Source organism: Erinaceus europaeus, chromosome 2, assembly GCF_950295315.1.
Source record: "Erinaceus europaeus chromosome 2, mEriEur2.1, whole genome shotgun sequence".
Classification (NCBI taxonomy): domain Eukaryota; kingdom Metazoa; phylum Chordata; class Mammalia; order Eulipotyphla; family Erinaceidae; genus Erinaceus; species Erinaceus europaeus.
In genome coordinates, this window is record NC_080163.1 from 100,836,159 (window position 1) to 100,858,993 (window position 22,835).

The following is a 22,835-nucleotide window of genomic DNA, read 5'->3' on the forward strand; positions in this document are numbered from 1 at the left end:
CTAGATAGGCCTCTTTGGAAATCAGTATGGAGGTTTTTCAAAATGCTTTAAGCAGACTTACCATATGGTCCAGCTATTCCACTTCTCTCCACACAGTGTGAAAACATTAATTTGAAAGACTATATACAACCCTATGTTCATTGAAGTACTATTTGCAATGGCTAAGAAAACAATCCAAATGGCCAAAGATAGATGAGCAACTAGAGAAGTGGTGTAAAGTTGCAGATGCTACTATGATTCCATTCTGACTGCCCTGGGCAGATAACCTCACCAGTATTTTCTGGAACCTCATCTCTTCAGAGCCCTACATCACAAGGGAAAGATAGAAACAGGCTGGAAGTATGGACTGACCTGTCATTGCCCATGTCTATAGAAGAAGCAGTTACAGAAACCAGAGCTCCTACCTGTTTCACCTCAAAGGGAATTTTGGTCCACATTCCCAAAGAGGTAGATAAGGGAAGTAAACCAGAGGGCTCTGCACCCCCATTCTACCAGGACCTGAAGCATTTGTCATCAGAAATCTTATCTTTATACCATCAGTGAAAGGGAAGCAAATCTGGAAATTACCAGAGAAATCCAGGCACTGTTTCTCTTATCTAAGAAAGAAGAGGAAAAAATGAAAGACACTTGGAAGTAGTAATAGGTGTAGGGGTGAACTAGACAGTAAGTGGAGGAAGGGCCATTGAAAAGATGGGGAATATATATATATATTTAAAATATTTATTTATGAGAGAGGGAGGGAAGAGAGAACCAGAGCATCACTCTGATACATGTGCTGCTGGGTATTGTACTGAGGATTGCTTGACAGTCCCATGCTTTATCCACTGTGCTAACTCCCATGCATGTGTGTGTGTATATATATATGTATATATATGTATATAGTGATCTTGGGAGAACTGCTGAAATTTCCAGTAAAGGAGATGGAACACAGAACTCTGGTGGTAGCCACTGTATGGAATTCTACCCCTATTAATATTATAATTTTTCAAATAAATATTAAATCACTAATTAAAAAAAGAAGTTGTGGTGCATATATACACAATGATATACTACCCAAGTATAAGAGAAAATGAAATCTACAATATACTACACTCTGGATGGAACAAGAAGGGATCATGCTAAGCAAAATAAATGAGAATGACAGATGCCAAGTGCTCTCACTCATCTGAGACTAAGGAACAGACAAAACCAGCCTTTGGATTTTGACCACACAGATGAGGTTCCAAGAGGAGACAGTGGTTCTGTAGACAGTGGTGGAGGAACTAAGCTCTTGATGCTGTCACAATTCACTTTGGAAGAAATAGATACAATAATATAGAACACTGTTTCCTTCATAGAAAAGATCAGTAGACAGTTCATAAACGGTTATTAGAGTTAACATCAGCTGACCTCTTTATTAAGTTTATTGACTGGTCTTTAGCTATTATTATAATTTTGAAAACCAAATCTGTTGGCTTCAAAACTGAAAAGGACTGCATTCACTCCTTGTATAACCGTCTATATAGAAAAAAAAAGTTATGAGTTCAAATTACTATGGAAGCTTCACTGGTTTCTACTGGAGTGCTGATGCTAGAGGGAGCTAGAGTAGCAGTCAAACTCTGGCTGCCTGGGCTCTCATTTCTTTACCACTCACGCCCTCTTCTATCTTCACTCAATTAGCTTCTTTCTTCAGGTGGGTCACAATACAATTGATTGTGATTAGAGAACTTAATCTGTTCACTATAACTGATTAAGTTACAACTTGATTGTGTTACAACTTCATCCATTTACTTTGATTAGATTGTTGCTAGAAATATATGGATACAATCAAACTTCTGCTATTGTCAAATTCCTCAGGGTGTTTCTAAATTTCTCCATATAATCTTTTTTGGCTATCCCTTGGGGTATGTCATTTCTACAGATAAGTAATATCCCTTATGTTTTGAATCTTTCTGACTTTTTCTTGGAGGGCAAGTTTATCACAAACTTCTGGAGTGACTTTCTTGTCCTCTTTGGTACTAACCATGTCTGGCAGATAACACCTGGTGCTTGTAGATGTGGCAGACCATGTCACCTCTTTCATTTCCTTTGCTGCTATCTGTTCCTGCATCTCAGGGGAGGGGTGGTATGGATTTAGTTTTAAATTCCTAATAAAGACTAATGGGAACTTTTCATGGATTTTTCATCAAGGATCTACATTGTAAGTTTATGTCAGTGTCTTAAACATTATTAGAACAGTGAAGCAGATAGAAGCATAGCTGGTTTAAATGACAGTAAAATTTTTCTGACTGCTCACTACAGGTTTTAATAGCATCTGTATTTTGAATCCTTCTATCCAAAAGTAGCATATAAACAAGGCACTGTGGTCAAGCAAAGCATAATGTTGTATAGATAAACCAGGTCTTAAGAATAGATATTATTTTCCTATAGCTTATTTTTGGAATGAACTTCTACCTTAAAACGAGGATCATATTCTCAACCTATTTACTCTTGCAACATTATTTTCATGAAATTCATGGTCTGATAACCTAAACCTCAGGAGAAAAAAGTAGAAATGAATAGTAAAGAAAGTTTGGTCATTGATACCACACTGATATAAGCAAGAGATCACAGAGAACTAGAAAAATAAGAGATTCAAGAATTCAAAGTATAAGAGACTGAGTTTTAAATCTCTTGCTTTAATCTAGTACAGAATAGCAATTTATGTTTATAACAATACTGTCTGTTCAAATTGTAAGCATACAGATATTAATCCTCTCTGTAGCATAACACTGGATACTCAACTCCCAACACATTTTATGGCACAGATTCAGAAATTCATCTAGCATCTACTGAATGGTACTATAAAAATAGATTTCATAGAAGCACAATAAAAATTAGGTATGTTATCTTGTGATTTTTTTAAATGGAACTTTTTCAAGAAACAGGTAGGAGAAAGTTCAAAGATATCAAGAATAATGCAAGTGAGCTGGTAACTGAAATTTTTAACAAATGGAAGAACAAGCCATCAAAGATTATATGAAAAGGTCAAGAACATAGAGCTTTAAAAATGCAGTGGCAACATAGTGTAGCAGTAGAATTCTAGATCTTTTGAAACTCACAGATTAAAGATTTGGGGAGGCTATAAATGAGCTAGAGGTTGTTTTTGATATAGAAAATGATTAAAATATAACTCAGAATTTTGGATTAGGTCAGACTTTGTAAGGATAGAAATTATAAATGTTCAGGAGTATATGAAATATGAAAAGGCAAAGGAAAAAGTAGTTATGTTTACATCAAGGATAGCTTAAATGTATAGGATCTTGGTAGAAATATAAAATAAGAAAATGTGAAAAAAGAGCAAAATCAAATTATTGTCTAGCATGACTAGAAATTAGACTGCAATCTTTAAGGAATTAAAAATAGTGGTCTGGGAGGTGGGACAGTGGATAATGCACTGGATTCTCAAACATGAGGTCCAGAGTTCAGTCTACAGCAGCACAAGTACTAGACTGATGTGTGATTCTTTCTCTCATTAATAAATAAATTATTTTTTAAAAGAATTAAAAATAAATTGCCTCAAATGTTTTTGTAAAATTGACTCAAGCTAATAAATTTTTTTAAAAAGCAGTAGTTAGATTGGAACCATTATAGTTGTTAAATATATCAAATATGTTGTGATATCCAAATTTAGGCTTAACTGTCTTCATGAAAGAATCTGAATTTGTATAGAAATATTTTGAAAATTACAAGAAAAATGTAGCAAAAATTGTTGTGAATTGGAAGTAGAGCCCACATCGATGCCTGAAGCGGTATCTTAGTTGCTGGTTCAGACTCATCATTAAAGAATGTGTAACTCAGCTTCTAGTAAGTCTACTTCTAATCTTCTCATTGAAGTGGGTTTACAAAAGAGAATGATACCTAAGGACTCTGACAAAATTCTGAGAATGTGTTGCAATCACTCTTGCCTTACCAATTAGAATTATTTTTTTCTAGATCTTCTCATTAATTATAAAAATGGAAATCAATGTACTCAGTGCTTTACAATAAGTATTCAAGCCACTGGAGCTGTAAAATATCACCTGGTAATTTAAATGATTTATTACAACAGCAATACTTAAGACAGTATTATGTACAACTCTTGACTACAGCCTTGCATCCATGCATGGGCAAAAAGAAATTCTTATTAGAGGCTTACAATATGACTTGCATTTTACATGTGTTGTGGTGTTTATTTAAATAGCAAGGTGTTGACAAAAAGAGAGAGGGATAAGTTAAATAAACTAGAGAGTCTCGTTAGTTCTATTCACATCTCACTTCACTGGCTTTAGTTTTTCCTTATGTTTGGAATTGTGACTGGCATACTCATTGTTTATATTAATTTGTTTTCTTCATTTCTCTTTTCTCCTATCTCTCCTACCTCCCACTCAAAAACATTTAGTACCTGCTCGACTGAATATTTCTAAGTGTTTTTGCTTATTTCTTAGCCCACACTGACTCAAGGTAAAAATAAATTCTCATTTTGATGGTTTTAGGACTCCTGTTCCATGTGATATTAGGATGCCACAACTCTATTCATAACGCCAAACAAGTTTCATCTGACAAGACAGTTTGTTTCTCTGCTTCTCTGTATATAAAAGCAGTTGTCAAATAATCTGTAGGAGTTGTCTCTAATAACTTATTTGCAGGCAACACTTATCACATAAAGTACCTAGTTCCAAGCAGTTCATTAGGTTTCATTTGTCTCTCTTTTGACAAAAGGGGACATCTATCATTGTATGTATATTCTGAAATGATAAAAAAAAAAAATCAGTAATGGGGGTCAGACAGTGGCACACCAAGTTGACAACGTATTTCCAGACACTACGATCTGGCTTCAAGCCCCTATTCCCCATCTGCAAGCCGAAAGCTTCAGAAGTGGTGAAATAGAGCTCTCTTTCTCTCAATCTCTCTCTCTCTCTCTCTCTCTCTTTCTCTTTCATCCTCCTCCTCCTCCTTTTTCTCCCCTTCTCTCTTCTGTTTCAATGACTCTCTGTGCTATCAAATAAAAATTAAATAAGTTATTGATGAAAATCAGTATCTACTTATTAGTACTTACAACTAGTTTTATCTCTACTACATTTTTGTCTATGTTTCATATATGGTCCTTGGAAATGAAGATTTTATGAGCATTTGGTGATATATATAGTGTTAATGCTCACTTCTCTGCATTTTATTTTAATTTTAATTTTTATTTATTTTTTTCCTCCAGGGTTATTGCTGGGCTCAGTGCCTGCACCATGAATCCACCTCTCCTGGAGGCCATTTTTCCCCCTTTTGTTGCCCTTGTTGTTGTAGCCTCGTGGTTATTATTATTACCATTGTTGATGTTGTTCGTTGTTGGATAAGAGAGAGAAATGGAGAAAGGAGGGGAAGACAGAGAGGGGCAGAGAAAGATAGACACCTGCAGACCCCCTTCACCACCTGTGAAGCAACTCCCCTGCAGGTGGGGAGCTGGGGGCTCGAACCCCAGTCCTTGCGCTTTGCGCCACGTGCGCTTAACCCACTGCGCCACCGCCCAACCCCCACATTTTATTTTTTTATGATCACTCAACTTTTATTTTCTTAATTTCTTTATTGGGGAATTAATGTTTACATTCAACAGTAAATACAATACTGTGTACATGCATAACATTTCCCAGTTGTCCATATAACAATACAACCTCTGTCATCCTTTTTGGACCTGTATTCTCCCCCCCAGCCCCACCCACCCCAGAGTCTTTTATTTGGTACAATATGCCAATTCCTGTTCAGGTTCTACTTGTGTTTTCTCTTCTGATCTTGTTTTTCAACTTCTGCCTCAGAGTGAGACCACCCATATTCATCCTTCTGTTTCTGACTTATTTCACTTAACATGAGTTTTTCAAGGTCCATCCAAGATCTACTGAAAATGGTGATGCCACCATTTTTAATAGCTGAGTAGTATCCCATTGTGTATATATACTACAACTTGCTTAGCCACTCATTTGTTGTTGGGCACCTGGGTTGCTTCCAGGTTTTGGCTATTGCAAATTGTGCTGCTAAGAACATATGTGTACACAGATCTTTTTGGATGGGTGTGTTGGGTTCCTTAGGACATATACTTCTCTGCATTTTAAAAAGATTATAGTGTGCTCTTTGACATAAAATTAGCCCTCTGGAATATACCTAAAATAGACCTACTAGCTTTTTCCAAAACAGAGACCCCAAATCTTCATCTGTAATATCCTTGCATTTAGGTTCATGATTAGTCAATAATTTGTTCTGCATTATATCTTAACCCTGTTTCAGCCACCAGATTCCAGATGATACCATCATGCCAACCCAACCTCCTTGGGCAGAGGACCTCAGCATGTGTCTTAGAACCCTGTCCCCCCAGATCCTTGCACTACTAGGGAAAGAAAGAGACAGGCTGGATCGACATGCCAATGCCCATATTCAGTGGAAAAACAATTACAGAAAGCATACTTTCCACCTTCTGCACCCCACAATGGCCCATGCTCCCAAAGGAATAAAAAATAGGAAAGCTATAAAGGGAGGGGATTGGATATGGAGCTCTGGGGGTGGGCATTGTGTGGAAATGTACCCCTTTTATCCTATAGTCTTGTCAATATTTCCATTTTATAAATAAATTAAAAAATAGATGAAACTTAAAGTAACTATGTTTGTGAAGTAAGGAGGTGAAAGATAACTACTGGGTGGTTTTGCTCATATGTAGAATATAGAAAACTGAAATACACGAATTTGAAAAAAAAAAAAGTGCCAAATTGCAAGCTATGCTTAAGACTTGATGAGAACTGTAGTGGTTGTTGGATTCCAGAGAGAGAACTTTGTTGCTGGATGTGGTATGGAACTACACCCCTATAATTTTACAATCTTGTAAACCACTGTTAAATCACTAGTAAAGATGTTTAAAAATAAAATGTTATTGCTGTGTACATGATGGAGAGAAGGTTGTCTCTAATATGAAATATCAAATACCTATAAAGCAATGTAATACAATCATATCAAAAAACTTTTGGTTATGCAAAGAGACTCTCACAGCCCCACTGCTAGGCCACCAAGGTGTAGATCTTCTCCTGAGTTTCCTTGTTAGTTCTCTGTCCCCTGGTGTCAGCACAGGGCCTCCTCCTGCTGCTCCAGCTTCTGAGGGCAGTAGCAATGGAGACTCACAGTTGCATTTGGTGAGTCTTAGGGGAGTCCTCTCCTCCCTTCAGCTGTCTTTTTGTTGGTGAAACAGACTGGAGGTGGTGCCTCAACTGGTAAACTACCAGACTGTTACCAGCCACTTAATCTCTCCCTAGGCTCCATCTCTTTGGGGGGCTTTTAGCTGGACTCTTGTCCTTGTTCATTTCTCCAGTATTTCTTTTTGTTGGTTTAACCATTCTATATAGTATCTTATGAGCTCCCTCTCTCAGTACTTTTCAAATTACTGACCACTCTTGCCTGGATTGACTTGTGTCTAAGTAACTTACTTAAAAGGTTCACAGTTGTGGAAATTTACAGTTGTTTCAATATTATTTTAATCTCTGAGTTGGAGCACAGTGGCTTAAAAGCCTCTTTTGTTCTTTTTCTTCCCTGTAGGCTATGGAAGCCTGAGGTCTTTTTACTTATAAGTAGGCTTCTTTGCTTAATCCCTCACTCCTGACCAAGAGATAAAGCAGGGTGGGGCAGAGATAATACAGTGATTATGAAAAGAGACTCTCACAGGCCTACTGCTAGACCACCAAGGTATAGAGCTTCTCCTTACTATCCTGGTTAGTTCTCTGTTCTCTGGTGTCAGCACAGGGCCTGCCCGCTGCTGCTGCAGCTTCTGAGAGCAGTAGCAATGGAGACTCACATTTGCATTTGGTGAGTCTTAGGGGAGTCCTCTCCTCCCTTCAGCCATCTTTTTTTTTATAGTTCATTCCTCTTTCTTTCTTTTAAATTTATTTTTTATTTAAGAAAGGATAAATTAACAAAACCATAAGGTAGGAGGGGTACAACTCCATACAATTCCCACCACCCAATCTGCATATCCCAGCCCCTCCCCTGATAATTTCCCCATTCTCTATCCCCTCTGGGAGCATCTTTTTTTTTTTTTTTTTTTTTTTTTTTTTTTTTTTTTTTGTGAAATGGACTGGAGGTGGTCCCTCAGCTGGTAAACTGCCGGACTGTTACCAGCCACTTAATCTCTTCCTAGGCTCCTCTCTGTCCATGAGCCACATGTGTTTGCACTCACCAGTGATTTGGTGGGTCCCTGAAGTTGTTCTACTCCTGTCTTGTTGTGGTCCCAGGTGGTCTCCTTTGGTATTTCTAGTTGACCCAGGAGAGGAGAGGAGAGAAACACAGCTGCTGCTGCTGCTCTGTAGCCCCACCTCCAGAAGTCCTGAACCACTTTTAATACTGAAACTTTTGGATACAACTTGATAAAAATGTTTTCTAATTTACCTGAAAGTACCAAAATGGAACAAAAGTTAGCATATCTTTAGATGAAGGGGAAGGAAGAGAATTATATCCACTTAGGTTAAAAAAAAAAAAAAAAGCTCTATCTCTCCATTGTTTTTCATACAAAGACAAATTCCAAGTGCATCAAATATTTTTAGTTATTGAAAAAAAAAGGGAATTACTATATTGTGGTTAATAAGACTTATGTAATTGATCATTAAAATCACCAAAATATATATCTTAATTATATCTGGACTTGATCCAGAGTTCATGCACACAGCCCTCCAAAACCTTGGGGTTTCCTCAGTGTTGTTAGTTATAAGGCTCTTTCTTGCTTTGTTAATCAAGATAGCTATTGGAACACACTTGACAATAGGGACTGGTTGCCAGGGAAACAACATGAATGATGAGCACGTTAAAGTCTGAGAGGGGAAAGGAACTGGAGGTTAAATTCAACTGCCAATGACCAGTGAATTTATCAGGCATGTGTGTGTAACGAAGCCTTCATAAATTCCAAAGAAAAAGAGATTTGGAGAATTTCTAAATTGGTGTGCATGGAGACTTAGGGGGAATGGCGCCTCTAGCGAGGACTCCACAGTTTTTTGCCGTGCCACTATGCTCTGCATCTCTTCCATCTTATGCATCAAGAGGAAGGGAATGATAGCTTACTCAGTAGATTATATAATTTACTATGTGTGAGAATTTGGTTTCAAGCCCCTGGCCACATCATAGGATCACCACACAAAGAGGGAAACTGTACAGGTCTATGCCTCTTTCTATCGCTTGCTCTTTTATTCTGTATCTGGAAAAAAATAATAAAGAGAGAAAGAGAGAGAGAGGAAGGAAGGAAGAAAGAGAGAGAGGGAGAGAGAGAGAGAGAGGGAGAGAGGGAGAGGGAAAGGGAGAGGGAGAGGGAGAGGGAGAGGGAGAGGGAGAGGGAGAGGGAGAGGGAGAGGGAGAGGGAGAGGGAGAGAAATAAGGAATCTGCCAGAAGTGGTGAAATTGTGCAGGCAGGAAACCCCAGTAAATCCCTGGTGGTAAAGTGTGTGCATGTGCGTGTGCATGTGTGTGTCTGTGTGTACATACACGTCATTTATAATGAATTGGTGATCAAATAAGTAAATGAGTTTCCTGAGTTTTGTGAGTCATTTTGTGAAATTAAATTGTGGGGACCTATTGGGTTTGCCTGGTGACTTTTTACCCAACTTACAATGTATAGGGTGATTTTAGGAGATGAATTCTTAACCTTATGCTATCTCTGAGCAGTTAGTGTCAGAATCAAATTGAATCCACAGACACAATACTGGTTTCTGAAAACTGCTAGTTGGTATGTGTATGCCTCAGGACCTCCACTCATTGGAAACTCAAGTCTAGGAACCCACAATATAACTATGAAATTGATTATTTTTTAATAAAAAGCAACACTCTGTTGTCAAGAATTAACATACCCCTCTTAGAAATTCCAGTGACCGCTGGGTCCTCCAGAACCACATTCTACGTCTATCAGTGGCCGTTGGAGAAGAAGAATAACACTGGAGTTGTCAGTGAGACCTACAAGTGTGGTGTGAAAGGCCCTGGAATCTCTAGCTATTGGAAGAAGCCCCAAGATGCTCCCAAAGCTTTTGAGGATTGCATGCGAAATGTCACCTGGCAGATTCCAGCACACCTCCGCGACTCCACCCAGATTTACCTGGGGGCCACTGCTGGGATGCGTTTGCTGAGGTTGCAAAATGAAACCGCAGCTAATAAAGTCATGGCCAGTATCAAAAACTACTTCAACTCCCAACCGTTTGATTTTAGGAGCGCCCAGATCATTTCTGGGCAAGACGAAGGGGTATATGGATGGATTACAGTCAACTATTTAATGGGGAATTTCCTGGAGAAGAACCTGTGGAATATGTGGGTCCATCCCAGTGGAATGGAGACCATAGGTGCCCTGGACTTGGGCGGTGCCTCCACCCAAATATCCTTCTCCATGGGGGAGAATGTGAACGTCAGCAGCAGTGACATCATACAAGTGACCCTCTATGGCTACACATACACACTCTACACACACAGCTTCCAGTGCTATGGTCGGCACGAGGCTGAGAAGAAGCTACAGGCGATGCTACTTCAGAATTCTTCCACCAAAGCCGAAGTCATCAACCCCTGTTACCCTCAAGATTACACCACCAGCTTCACTCTGGAGCACATATTTGACAGCCCGTGCACCTCGGACCTGAGACCCGCCAGTTACAACCCTCATGACGTCATCGTATTTAAAGGCACAGGCGACCCATCACAGTGCAGGGACCAAGTGGTTTCCCTATTTGACTTCAAAGCTTGCGATGACCGAGAAGATTGCTCCTTTAATGGGGTTTCTCAGCCAAAAGTTAAAGGACCCTTCATGGCCTTTTCAGGGTTCTACTACACAGCTGCTGCTCTCAACCTGTCCGATAGCTTTTCCCTGAACTCCTTCAATTCAAGCACTTGGAATTTCTGCTTACAGAATTGGCAACAGAGGTTTGTGTGTAAACGAAATGTAGACCATGAAAGGGTATGGAGGACTTAAATGTGCTGAATGCGAGCCTAAGAGACTCATCTGAGAGCTTGTCAGAAGAGATGACAGTTCAAAGGTGTCTGCTGGAGATCCTTCCGCATGAGTGGGTGACTGCAGAATCAGCAGACCTTGAGCTCCACTACGGTTTCAGCCTTCTCTTATCCCTAGCATTGGACACAGAGGTGAAGAACAGCAGCATAGCCTGGTCTCTTGGCTACATGCTGAACCAGACCAACCAGATTCCAGTCACAAGTCCCCTGGTCCGCCTGCCCATGCATCCACACGCCTTTCTGGGAACCCTCGTCTTTTTTGTAGCAGTTACGTTGTTGTGTCTGGTATTTCTTGTGTACCTTTGTGTGTCATCCAAGAATAGAAGGCATTCCCCGCATGCCTTTGACTATGCAGTGGATTCTGAGTAAAGCCAGAAGCAGCTCTTGGAATCTGAGGACTTCCCAGAGCCAGCCTGGGTAGCACCAGGCCATACCAGTGAAAGGCTGCCGTCATGTGCCTCTCAGATACTGATTTTATGCCACAGCATCTCTTGGAGGCTCTGGACACAGTACTGCTGAGATACCACCACCGCCACCACCGCCACCACCCCTTATTGATCTACTGGGGAAAAGAGGAGAAATGGCTCATCTAAGTCAGGTTCTTTGGCTGGGCATTTCATACGCCCTAGAGGAAGCGTACGTTGAAAAGTGTTGAGGAATTCAGCTCAGGTTCCAGTCTGTGTTATTTTTTGCCCTCGGTTTCCTGGTCCCTTAAGTATTTGGTCGCACCAGATGCTTGTTTCATGGCTTCTTTCTGTTTGTCCTTGAGTGCCACGAACACTGAGCTCCTGCAAATTGGTAGGAGGCTGTATCTGTGGGACCCCGTGCCTTGACAGTGGTCACAGCCAGACTTCTATCATGTGGGTGGAGCCAAGAGAATATAGAGTGAGATACAATGGCCCTAGGAGGTGCTGCCCTAGGCAAGCCATCAGCCCCAAGCTAGATCCCCACTGTTGTTTTGGTGTGTGCTCTCTGTCTCCTTCTATCTCTGCTTTTGTAGGAAGGAAGGAGGAAATAAAGGAAATTCAGAAAGAGCCTTGAGAGAGAGCTCACCCGGGAGGGTGTCTGCTTTGCCAGGCACATGACCCAGGTCTGAGTCCCCAGTACACCTTGGTGCCTGGGAGTATTACAGTGCTGGAGAAAAGCTTTGGTGCTCTGCTGTTTGTCTCCACTCATACTTTCTTTCAATCTTATATGCTCTCTCCCCCTCCCTCCTTCCCTCCCCCTCCCCCTCTCCTCCCCCCTCCCTCTCCACCTCCCCCTCCCCCTCTCCTCCCCCCTCCCTCTCCACCTCTCCCTCCCCCTCTCCTCCCCTCCCCATCCCTCCCCCTCCCCTTTCCTTCTTCCCTCTCCCCTCCCCCTTCCTCCTCCTCCCTCTCCCCTTCTCCCTCTCCCTCCCCCTGCCCCTTTTCTCCCTCTACCTCACCATCCCTCCCCTTCTCTCTCCCTCCTCCCTCTTTGAAATGTTTTGCCTAGAGTAGTGAAGTCTGGTCTACAACAACAAAATAATAATAGTCTTACAGAGAAAATGACCCAGAAAACCACAGGTGATTCCCAGTGTGAGGCTGCTGCTGAGGGCTCAGGCTGGCTGGTGGAGACAGACCCCTGTGTGTCACCATCCTGACGGCCCCTTCACACTGCTATGACCAATAAAGCACGTCCAGTCCCGGGTTCCTGCTGTTCTCCAGGCCCTGGCTGAGGATTGTCTTTGCATTGCCCGCATGGTGTGTCTAGCTTGCTCACCATTCTCACAGATACATTTGATACTGCCATAAGCATGCTTGCTCTCATTTGTTTTCCTGAGCTATAGAGCTCTCCATAGTAACCAGTTTTTTTTGTTGTTGTTGTTTTGCTTTACTTTGAGGAAAGAAAAGAACATTGTGAGATGCTCACAAAAAGAGCTCTAGCTAAATGGAACTCTTAACGGGGCTGGGTGGTGGTGCACCTGGTTGAAAGCACATGTTACACTGTACAAGGACCCGGGTTCAAATCCCTAGTCCCCACTTGCATGGGGGAAGCTTTTTGAGTTGTGAAACAGAGCTGCAGGTGTCTCTCTGTATCTCTCTCTCTATCTCCCCCCCTCTTGATTTCTCTCTGTCTCTATCCAATAAATAACTTAAAGAAGAATGTAGAAGGGCATCAACTTAAAAAAAAAAAAAAAGAACTCTAGCGAATCCAATGACTACAAACTGGAAATGAGTGTTTCAGAGTGTTAACCAAGTACAGATTAAATGAGATTCTTCTTTTTAAAAAAAAAAAAAAAAGAAAAGAAATTCCAGTGACTAGATTTTTGACACCATAGAGGAAGAAAACACAACCTCCAGGGAACCAACTATCTTAAATTATTTTTCTGTTGGAATACTTGAGCTTCCTTCCTTTCTTTTTTCAAGTTCATTTGTAACTAATTTATTGTACATTATACTATATCACAAGGTTATAGTGTTGGTTGTTTTCTGGGACTATGGCACTACCTTCAGTATTGCCTTTCTCAAAAAAGTATTTAACAGAAAGTCTTGACCTCACTAGTCTCTAAATATTTCCACCATGATTTCTGGGATAAATGTAGTTGAGAATGATTTGAAATATATTTCCACCATTGAGATTACAGAAGGAAGCAAATTTTAGGAGGTCCATACAATTTAGTAAATTTCTTGAAAATTGACTTTAAAATGTATTTTTATTGATTTAATAATGATTGACAAAATTGTAGGATTAGAGAGGTACAATTATGTACAATTCCCACTACCAGAGTTCTATATCCCATTCCATCCATTGGAAGCTTTCCTATTTTTTATCCTCCTTGGTGTATGGACCTAGGAACATTACGGGGTGCAGAAGGTTGGAGGTCTGGCTTCTTTAATTGCTTCTCCACTGAAAATTGGTGTTTCTGGGTTGATCCATACTCCCAGCCTATTTCTGTCTTTCCCTAATGTGGCAGGGCTCTGGAGAGGTTAAGTTACAGACACAGTGGTGAGATCATCTACCCAGGAAAGTCAGGCTACCCTCAGGCTATCATCATGGTAGCACCTGCAACTTTGTGGCTGAAAAACACTAAAATATAAATCAGAGCAATTTGTTTAATAGTCAGGAACCTAAAGATAAGAATATAGTAGATGAGGTTTGTCGTCTCCACTTTGGAAAATGCTAGGAAGTTTATTTTAGGTATTTTCCAGGGGGCCCATGACTTACTAATTTTTGCCTGAGCCTGTAGCTAACATGCAGGTGGGCTAAAGGTATTATCTGGGGAGATGGTGTCAGAGTTGGAAATGGGACTAGAAAGCTAGATAAGGGCAAAAAAGTGGCTCCCAGATATGGGAAAAGTATATAAATATTGTTAACTGTAAACCCCATCGATTTGACCTGAGGCCCATGTCTATTCATATGCAGTACAGGAACTTGTGTAACCTCTGCATCTCTAGTTCTTTTTTTTTTTTTTCCTCCTCCAGGGTTATTGCTGGGCTTGGTGCCTGCACCATGAATCCACCGCTCCTGGAGGCCATTTTTTTTCCCCCTTTTGTTGCCCTTGTTGTAGCTTCGTTGTGGTTATTATTATTGCCCTTGTTGACATAATTCGTTGTTGGATAGGACAGAGAGAAATGGAGAAAGGAGGGGAAGACAGAGAAGGGGAGAGAAAGATAGACACCTGCAGACCTGCTTCACCGCCTGTGAAGCGACTCCCCTGCAGGTGGGGAGCCGGGGGCTCGAACCGGGATCCTTACGCCTGTCCCTGCGCTTTGCGCCACATGCGCCCAACCCACTGCGCCACCGCCTGACCCCCGTATCTCTAGTTCTGAGCTTGCATTCCATGGTCATAGCTAGGAACATTCTAGAATGCACTTATTTCAGGACTAGACTTTTTGAGGCCAGGTGGTGGCACACTTGGTAAAGTGCACATGAAACTATGCAGGTTTAAGGCCTTAGTTCCCAGTTATAGCAGTGACTCTTCACAAGCAGTGAAGGTTGCATAGATGGTTCAGTGGTAGAATTCTCACAAGCAGCGAAGAAGTGTTGCAAGTGTCACTCCTCTCTGTCTCTCTAAACCGTTCTCAGTCTCCATCTAAAATAGTGGAGTTGTCCTGCAGGCACCAAGTTCCAGCATTAGCTCTAGTAGCAAAAACAAACAACAACAAAAACAAAAAGCCCTATGTTGACTCCTGTGAAAATGGAGTACACATCCTTTTCCCAGTGACCACCAACAGCAGTCTACACTTTTTTTGTGTGTGTGTGTGTGTTTTAAATTTATTTCTTTATTGGGGAATTAATGTTTTACATTCAACAGTAAATACAATAGTTTGTACATGCATAACATTCAATATTTGTTAAACAATAACCAATAATTCCAGGTAAGATATAGTTTTGAATCGTTTTGTGTGCCTAACCAAGATTTATCTTTTACAAATATATAATGTTTTAGCTTTCTATTTATATATATTTATATATATATCTTCCTTTAGAGAGACTAGAACACTGCTTAGCTCTTGCTTTATAATAAAACAGGGAATTGAACCTAGAGCGTCTGTGTCTTCAGGCATGAAAAATCTAACATAATGAGCTAACACTGGACCCTAGGTTCTTTTTCTTTTTTTTTTTTTTGCAGTATTTTTTTTTCTTTTTTTCTTTTTTTTTTTTTTATTTAAGAAAGGATTAATTAACAAAACCATAGGGTAGGAGGGGTACAACTCCACACAATTCCCACCGCCCAATCTCCATATCCCACCCCTCCCCCGATAGCTTTCCCATTCTCTATCCCTCTGGGAGCATGAACCCAGAGTCATTGTGGGTTGCAGAAGGTAGAAGGTCTGGCTTCTGTAATTGCTTCCCCGCTGAACATGGGCGTTGACTGGTCAGTCCATACTCCCAGTAGCAGTCTACACTTTTAATGAACATGATTGTATATATAACTACTGTGTGTAACTCTAGTGAACACAAAGGGCTCAGAGATAAAGTCATAAATAAATAAATAATTAGGATAATTTTGCCTTAGTTTTGACATAAGAGAGCTCTTCATTTGTACAAGAGAATGTGAATACAACTATTGAATAAAGAAGTGTTTTTTCATAATCACATTATTTGGTAATTGGGTTAACTTTGAAAAATCCTTTTGTTAGGATTTGCTGTATAATACCTTATATCACCATAATTTATGTCCTTTGACAGTATTTGTATATAGCTGTGCCACCAGTTGCTTCTGTTCTCCCTGGTCTAGGCTTTTGAGAGAGTTAACATATCAAAGACTCAGCCTATGTATTGAAAAGACTCAGTCTGTACTTTAAAAAGTGTTAACTCTCTTTTCAATCACCAGGTTCCAGATGCCATCAGGATGCTGGCCAGGCTTCCCTGGATTGAAGACCCCACCAATGTGTCCTGGAGCTCCGCTTTCCCAGAGACACACCTTACTAGGGAAAGATAGAGGCAGACTGGGAGTATGGACCGACCAGTCAACACCCATGTTCAGCGGGGAAGCAATTACAGAAGCCAGACCTTCTACCTTCTGCAACCCTCAACGACCCTGGGTCCATGCTCCCAGAGGGCTAGAGAATGGGAAAGCTATCGGGGGAGGGGGTGGGAATGGAGATTGGGTGGTGGGAATTGTGTGGAGTTGTACCCCTCCTACCTTATGTTTTTGTTCATTAATCCTTTCTTAAATAAAAAATTAAAAAAAAAAAAAGCGAAACAGAAAAAAGAAAAAAGTAATAAAATTAAAAAAAAAAGTTTGAGACATACAATCAATTTTCCCCACGTATATTAATTAAATAGTGATTTATATGACTAAAAATTAATAGGAGTGTACATAAACACCTTTCCCACCACCAAAAGACCGTGTCCCATCCCATCCCAGCCCCGCCGCGCTGGGAAGCTGAATATCCACCCTCACCCTCACCTCAGGGTTTTTACTTTGGTGCTCTACTCCTATTTAGTCAAATTTCTTTTAGTTTCCCTTTCTGTTCTTCTTTCTCAACTTCTGTTGATGAGTGGGATCATCCCATACTCATCTTTATCTTTCTGACTTAGATCAATTAACATAATTCATTCTAGCTCCATTCAAGATGGGTCAGAGAAGGTGAGTTCATTGTTCTTTTTTTTATGATATTTGTTACAGAAATAGGGAAAAAGAGTCACCAAATATATGGAACCATATAAGTTTTATGGAACCATAAACTTTTATGGAACCATAAAAGTTCATGAATAGCCAAAGCAATGGGAGGGAGACAAAGCTGGAGGAGTCACTTCACTTTATTTCAAAATGTATCACAAAGCTAACCTAACAGCTTGGTCTGGACATGAAAACAGGTATCTATTATCAGTAGAAGAGAATGAAGAACTCAGTAATAAACTAGTTTTTAGTGGAATGGAGTCTTGTGGATCCAGAAGTGGATCAGGAACTTGGGAGGCATTGCTCTGTTGACATGATTTGATTGACTGTTGGATTGTTACTTCTCTCTCTTCTTTCTTTCTTTTTTTCTTTTTTTTTTTTTAATAATTTATTTCTTTATTGGGGAATTAATGTTTTACATTCAACAGTAAATACAATAGTTTGTACATGCATAAATTCCCCAGATTCCCATTTAACAATACAACCCCCACTATGTCATTCATCATCTTTCATGGACCTGTATTCTCCCCACCCACCCACCCACCCCAGAGTCTTTTACTTTGGTGTAATACTCCAATTCCATTTCAGGTTCGACTTGTGTTTTCTTTTCTAATCTTGTTTTTCAACTTCGGCCTGAGAGTGAGATCATCCCATATTCATCCTTCTGTTTCTGACTTATTTCACTCAACATGATTTTTTTTTTTTTTAATTTATTTATTTATTTATTTTCCCACCGCCCAATCTCCATATCCCACCCCCTCCCCCGACAGCTTTCCCATTCTCTATCCCTCTGGGAGCATGGACCCAGGGTCATTGAGGGTTGCAGAAGGTAGAAGGTCTAGCTTCTGTAATTGCTTCCTCGCTGAACATGGGCGTTGACTGGTCGGTCCATACTCCCAGTCTGCCTCTCTCTTTCCCTAGTAGGATGGGTCTCTGGGGAAGCTGAGCTCCAGGACACATTGGTGGTGTCTTCAATCCAGGGAAGTCTGGCCGGCATCCTGATGACACCTGGAACCTGGTAACTGAAGAGAGAGTTAACATACAAAGCCAAACAAATTGTTGAGCAATCATGGACCCAAAGCTTGGAAAAGTGGAAAGGTAGTATTAGGGAGGTACTCACTGCAAACTCTAGTATACTTCTGCTTTCTTACTTTGGTGCCATACTCCAAACTCAGTCAATTTCTGCTTTGCGTTTCTACTTCTTCTTTTTTTTTTTTTTTTACATGCATAACATTTCCCAGATTCCCATTTAGCAATACAACCCCCACTATTTCATTCATCATTTTTCATGGACCTGTATTCTCCCCACCCACCCACCCACCCCAGAGTCTTTTACTTTGGTGTAATACTCCAATTCCATTTCAGGTTCGACTTGTGTTTTCTTTTCTAATCTTGTTTTTCAACTTCGGCCTGAGAGTGAGATCATCCCATATTCATCCTTCTGTTTCTGACTTATTTCACTCAACATGATTTTTTCAAGGTCCATCCAAGATCGGCTGAAAACGGTGAAGTCACCATTTTTTACAGCTGAGTAGTATTCCATTGTGTATATATACCACAACTTGCTCAGCCACTCATCTGTTGTTGGACACCTGGGTTGCTTCCAGGTTTTGGCTATTACAAATTGTGCTGCCAAGAACATATGTGTACACAGATCTTTTTGGATGGATGTGTTGGGTTCCTTAGGATATATCCCCAGGAGGGGAATTGCTGGGTCATAGGGTAGGTCCATTTCTAGCCTTCTGAGAGTTCTCCAAACTGTTCTTCACAGAGGTTTGGACCAATTTACATTCCCACCAGCAGTGCAGGAGGGTTCCTTTGACCCCACACCCTCTCCAGCATTTGCTGCTGTTACCTTTTCTGATGTATGACATTCTCACAGGAGTGAAGTGATATCTCATTGTTGTCTTGATTTGCATTTCTCTGACAATCAGAGACTTGGAGCATTTTTTCATGTGTTTCTCGGCCTTTTGGATCTCTTCTGTGGTGAATATTCTGTCCAAGTCCTCCCCCCATTTTTGGATAGGGTTATTTGTTGTCTTGTTGTTGAGTCTGGCAACCTCTTTATATATGTTGGTTATTAAACTCTTATCTGATGTATGGCATGTAAAGATCTTCTCCCATTCTGTGAGGGGTCTCTTGGTTTGGGTAGTGGTTTCTTTTGCTGTGAAGAACCTTTTTAATTTGATGTAGTGCCATAGGTTTATACTTGCCTTAGTCTTCCTTGTAATTGGATTCGTTTCATTGAAAAGGTCTTTAAAATTTATGCGGAAAAAAGTTCTGCCAATATTTTCCTCTAAGTTTCTGATAGTTTCTGGTCTAACATCCAAGTCCTTGATCCACTTGGAATTTCCTTTTGTATTTGGTGAAATACAGTGCTTCAGTTTCATTCTTCTGCATGTTTCAACCCATTGTTTCCAACACCATTTGTTGAAGAGACTCTGCTTTCCCCATGTAATAGTCTGGGCCCCTTTGTCAAAGATTAGATGTCCATACGTGTGGGGCCTCATTTCTGGGCTCTCAATTCTATTCCACTGGTCAGTGTGTCTGTTCATGTTCCAGTACCAAGCAGTTTTGATGACAATGGCCCTATAATACAGTTTGAGATCTGGGAGTTTGATGCCTCTGGTTCTGTTCTTTTTTCTCAAGATTGTTTTGGCAATTCTAGGTCTTTTCTGGTTCCAGATAAACATTTGTAGCGTTTTTTCTGTTCTCCTAAAAAATGTGCTTGTGATCTTGATGGGGATAGCATTAAGTTTGTAGATGGCTCTGGGTAATATATTCATTTTGATGATGTTAATTCTTCCAACCCATGAACATGGAATATCTTTCCACTTCTTTGTGTCTTTTTCAATTTCTTTGAGTAGTGACTCATAATTTTCAGTATACAAGTCTTTCACTTCTTTGGTTAGGTTTACTCCTAGATATTTTATTGTTTTTGTTCCTATAGAAAAAGGAACTGATTTCTGGATTTCAATTTCTTCTAACTTAGTGTTTCCATAGAGGAATGCCACTGACTTTTGAATGTTAATTTTATAGCCTGACACATTACTGTATTGCCTGATGATTTCCAAAAGCTTCTTGCTGGATTCCTTAGGTTTTTCCATGTATACTATCATGTCATCTGCAAATAAGGAGAGTTTGACTTCTTCTCTTCCAATCTGTTTGCCTTTAATTCCTTGCTCCTGCCTGATTGCTATGGCAAGAACTTTCAACACTATGTTGAATAGTAATGGTGATAGTGGTCAGCCCTGTCTAGTACCTGATCTGAGGGGAAATGCTTCCAGTTTTTCACCATTGAGTATGATGTTGGCTGTAGGTTTGCTATATATAGACTCCACTATCTTCAGGAATTTTCCATCTATTCCCATTTTTTGTAGTGTTTTGATCATAAAGGGATGTTGTATTTTGTCAAAGGCTTTCTCTGCATCTATTGATATGACCATGTGGTTTTTGGTCTTGCTTTTGTTGATGTGGTGGATCACATTGATTGATTTACGTATATTAAACCAACCTTGCATGCCTGGGATAAACCCCACTTGGTCATGATGAACAATCTTTTTGATATACTGCTGTATCCTGTTGGCTAGAATTTTGTTTAATATTTTCGCATCTATGTTCATCAGAGATATTGGTCTGTAGTTTTCTTTTTTGGTTGTGTCCCTGTCTGCTTTTAGTATCAGGGTGATGTTGGCTTCATAGAAGCTGGCAGGGAGGATTCCAGTGTCTTCAATCTTCTGGAAGACTTTTAGAAGTAGAGGTATTAATTCTTCTTTGAAAGTTTTGTAGAATTCATTTGTAAAACCATCTGGTCCAGGACTTCTATTTTTGGGAAGATTTTTGATAACTGTTTCAATTTCATTAACTGTGATGGGCCTGTTCATGTTATCCACTTCCTCTTTACTTAGTTTTGGAAGTTGGTAGGTATCTAGGAAATCATTCATTTCTTCCAGGTTCTCTAGCTTGGTGGCATATAGTTGTTCATAGAAGCCTCGCATGATATGTTGAATTTCTGCAATGTCTGTTGTGATATCTCCTCTTTCATTTACTATCCAATTTATTTGGGTCTTCTCCCTTTTTTGTTTTGTGAGTCTGGCTAAAGGTTTGTCGATTTTGTTTACTCTTTCGAAGAACCAACATTTACTTTCATTGATCTTTTGTATGGTTTTCCTATTCTCAATGTTATTTATTTCTGCCCTAACTTTAGTGATTTCTGTCCTTCTGGTTGCTTTAGGGTTCCTTTGTTGTTCTTCTTCTAGGTCTTTAAGATGTGCAATCAGGCTGTTTATTTGTGCCTTTTCTTGTTTCCTAATGTGTGCTTGTATAGCTATGAACTTCCCTCTTAGGAATGCTTTAGCTGTGTCCCAAATATTTTGATAGTTTGTGTCTTCATTTTCATTGAACTCTCGAAACATTTTGATTTCTTCCTTGATTTCCTCTTTGACCCACAAGTTGTTAAGCAGTGTACTGTTGAGCTTCCACATTTTGGGACTGTTACTAATCTTTTGTTGATTGTTAAGTGTTAGTTTAATTCCACTGTGGTCTGAGAAGATGCTTGGGATGATTTCAGTGCTCTTGAATTGGCTGATGCTGTCTTTGTGGCCTAACATATGGTCTATCCTTGAGAATGATCCATGTGGATTTGAGTAAAATGTGTATTCCAGTTTCTTGGGATGAATGACTCTGAAAATGTCCAATAGTTCTAGTTTATCTATCTCTTCATTTAGCTCCCTTATGTCTTTACTGATTTTCTTCCTGGATGATCTGTCAAGTTGAGATAGTGGGGTGTTGAAGTCCCCTACTATGATTGTGTTACTGTTAATATATTGCTGTAGCTCTTTCAGTAGAAGTTTGATGTATTTAGATGGCTTCTCATTGGGTGCATAGATATTAATAATTGTTAAGTCCTCTTGATTGACTGATCCTCTGAGCATTAAGTAGTGTCCATTCCTATCTTTTTTAATCTTATCTATTTTAAAGTCTATCATGTCAGATATGAGAATAGCTGTTCCTGCCCTTTTTTGTGGGCCATTGGCTTGTATGATAGTTTTCCATCCTTTCACTTTAAGTCTGTGTTTGTCTTGTTAGGTGAGTTTCCTGTAGACAACATATTGTTGGGTTGTGTTTTCTGATCCATCTTCCTACTCTGTGTCTTTTAATAGGTGAATTCAGGCCATTGACATTTATTGATATCAAAGATTGAAGATATTTTAACGCCATTCTTGTAGAGTTTTAGAGTGTTTTGATATATGTCCTATTTGTGGTGGTCTGCTTGTTTATAGGAGACCTTTCAGAACTTCTTTCAGGGCAGGCTTGGTGTTGGTTGCTTCCTTCAACTGTTGCTTGTCTGAGAAGGTTTTGATGCTTCCATCTAGTCTGAATGACAGTCTAGCAGGATATAGTATTCTTGGCTGAAAGCCTTTCTCATTGAGCACTCGATAGATATCTTGCCATTCTCTTCTGGCCTGTAGTGTTTGTATGGAGAAGTCTGCTGCTAATCTTATGGGTTTTCCTTTGTAGGTGACTCTTTGTTTTTCTCTTGCAGCCTTGAGGATCCTTTCTTTATCCTTATTCCTTTCCATTCTAAGTATGACATGTCTTGGTGTCTTTAGGTCTGGGTTAATTCTGTTTGGGACCCTCTGGGCTTCTTGAATCTTTATGTCTTTGGTGTTGTCTAGACTAGAGAAATTTTCAGCTATTATGGCCTGGAGAATGCTTTCTTCCTCTCCTTCTCTTTCTTCCTCTGGTA

General features: G+C 40.0%; 1 protein-coding gene across 1 annotated transcript; it reads left to right on the top strand.

The window, feature by feature from the left end:
- The first annotated feature begins 7,666 nt into the window (after nucleotides 1-7,666).
- On the top strand, nucleotides 7,667-10,954 carry LOC103118102 (ectonucleoside triphosphate diphosphohydrolase 3-like). Its single transcript, XM_007528278.2, has 2 exons — nucleotides 7,667-7,707; nucleotides 9,823-10,954. Exons 1-2 carry the CDS (start codon nucleotides 7,667-7,669, stop codon nucleotides 10,952-10,954), a joined length of 1,173 nt encoding a protein of 390 aa, XP_007528340.2.
- The last annotated feature ends 11,881 nt before the right edge of the window (nucleotides 10,955-22,835 follow it).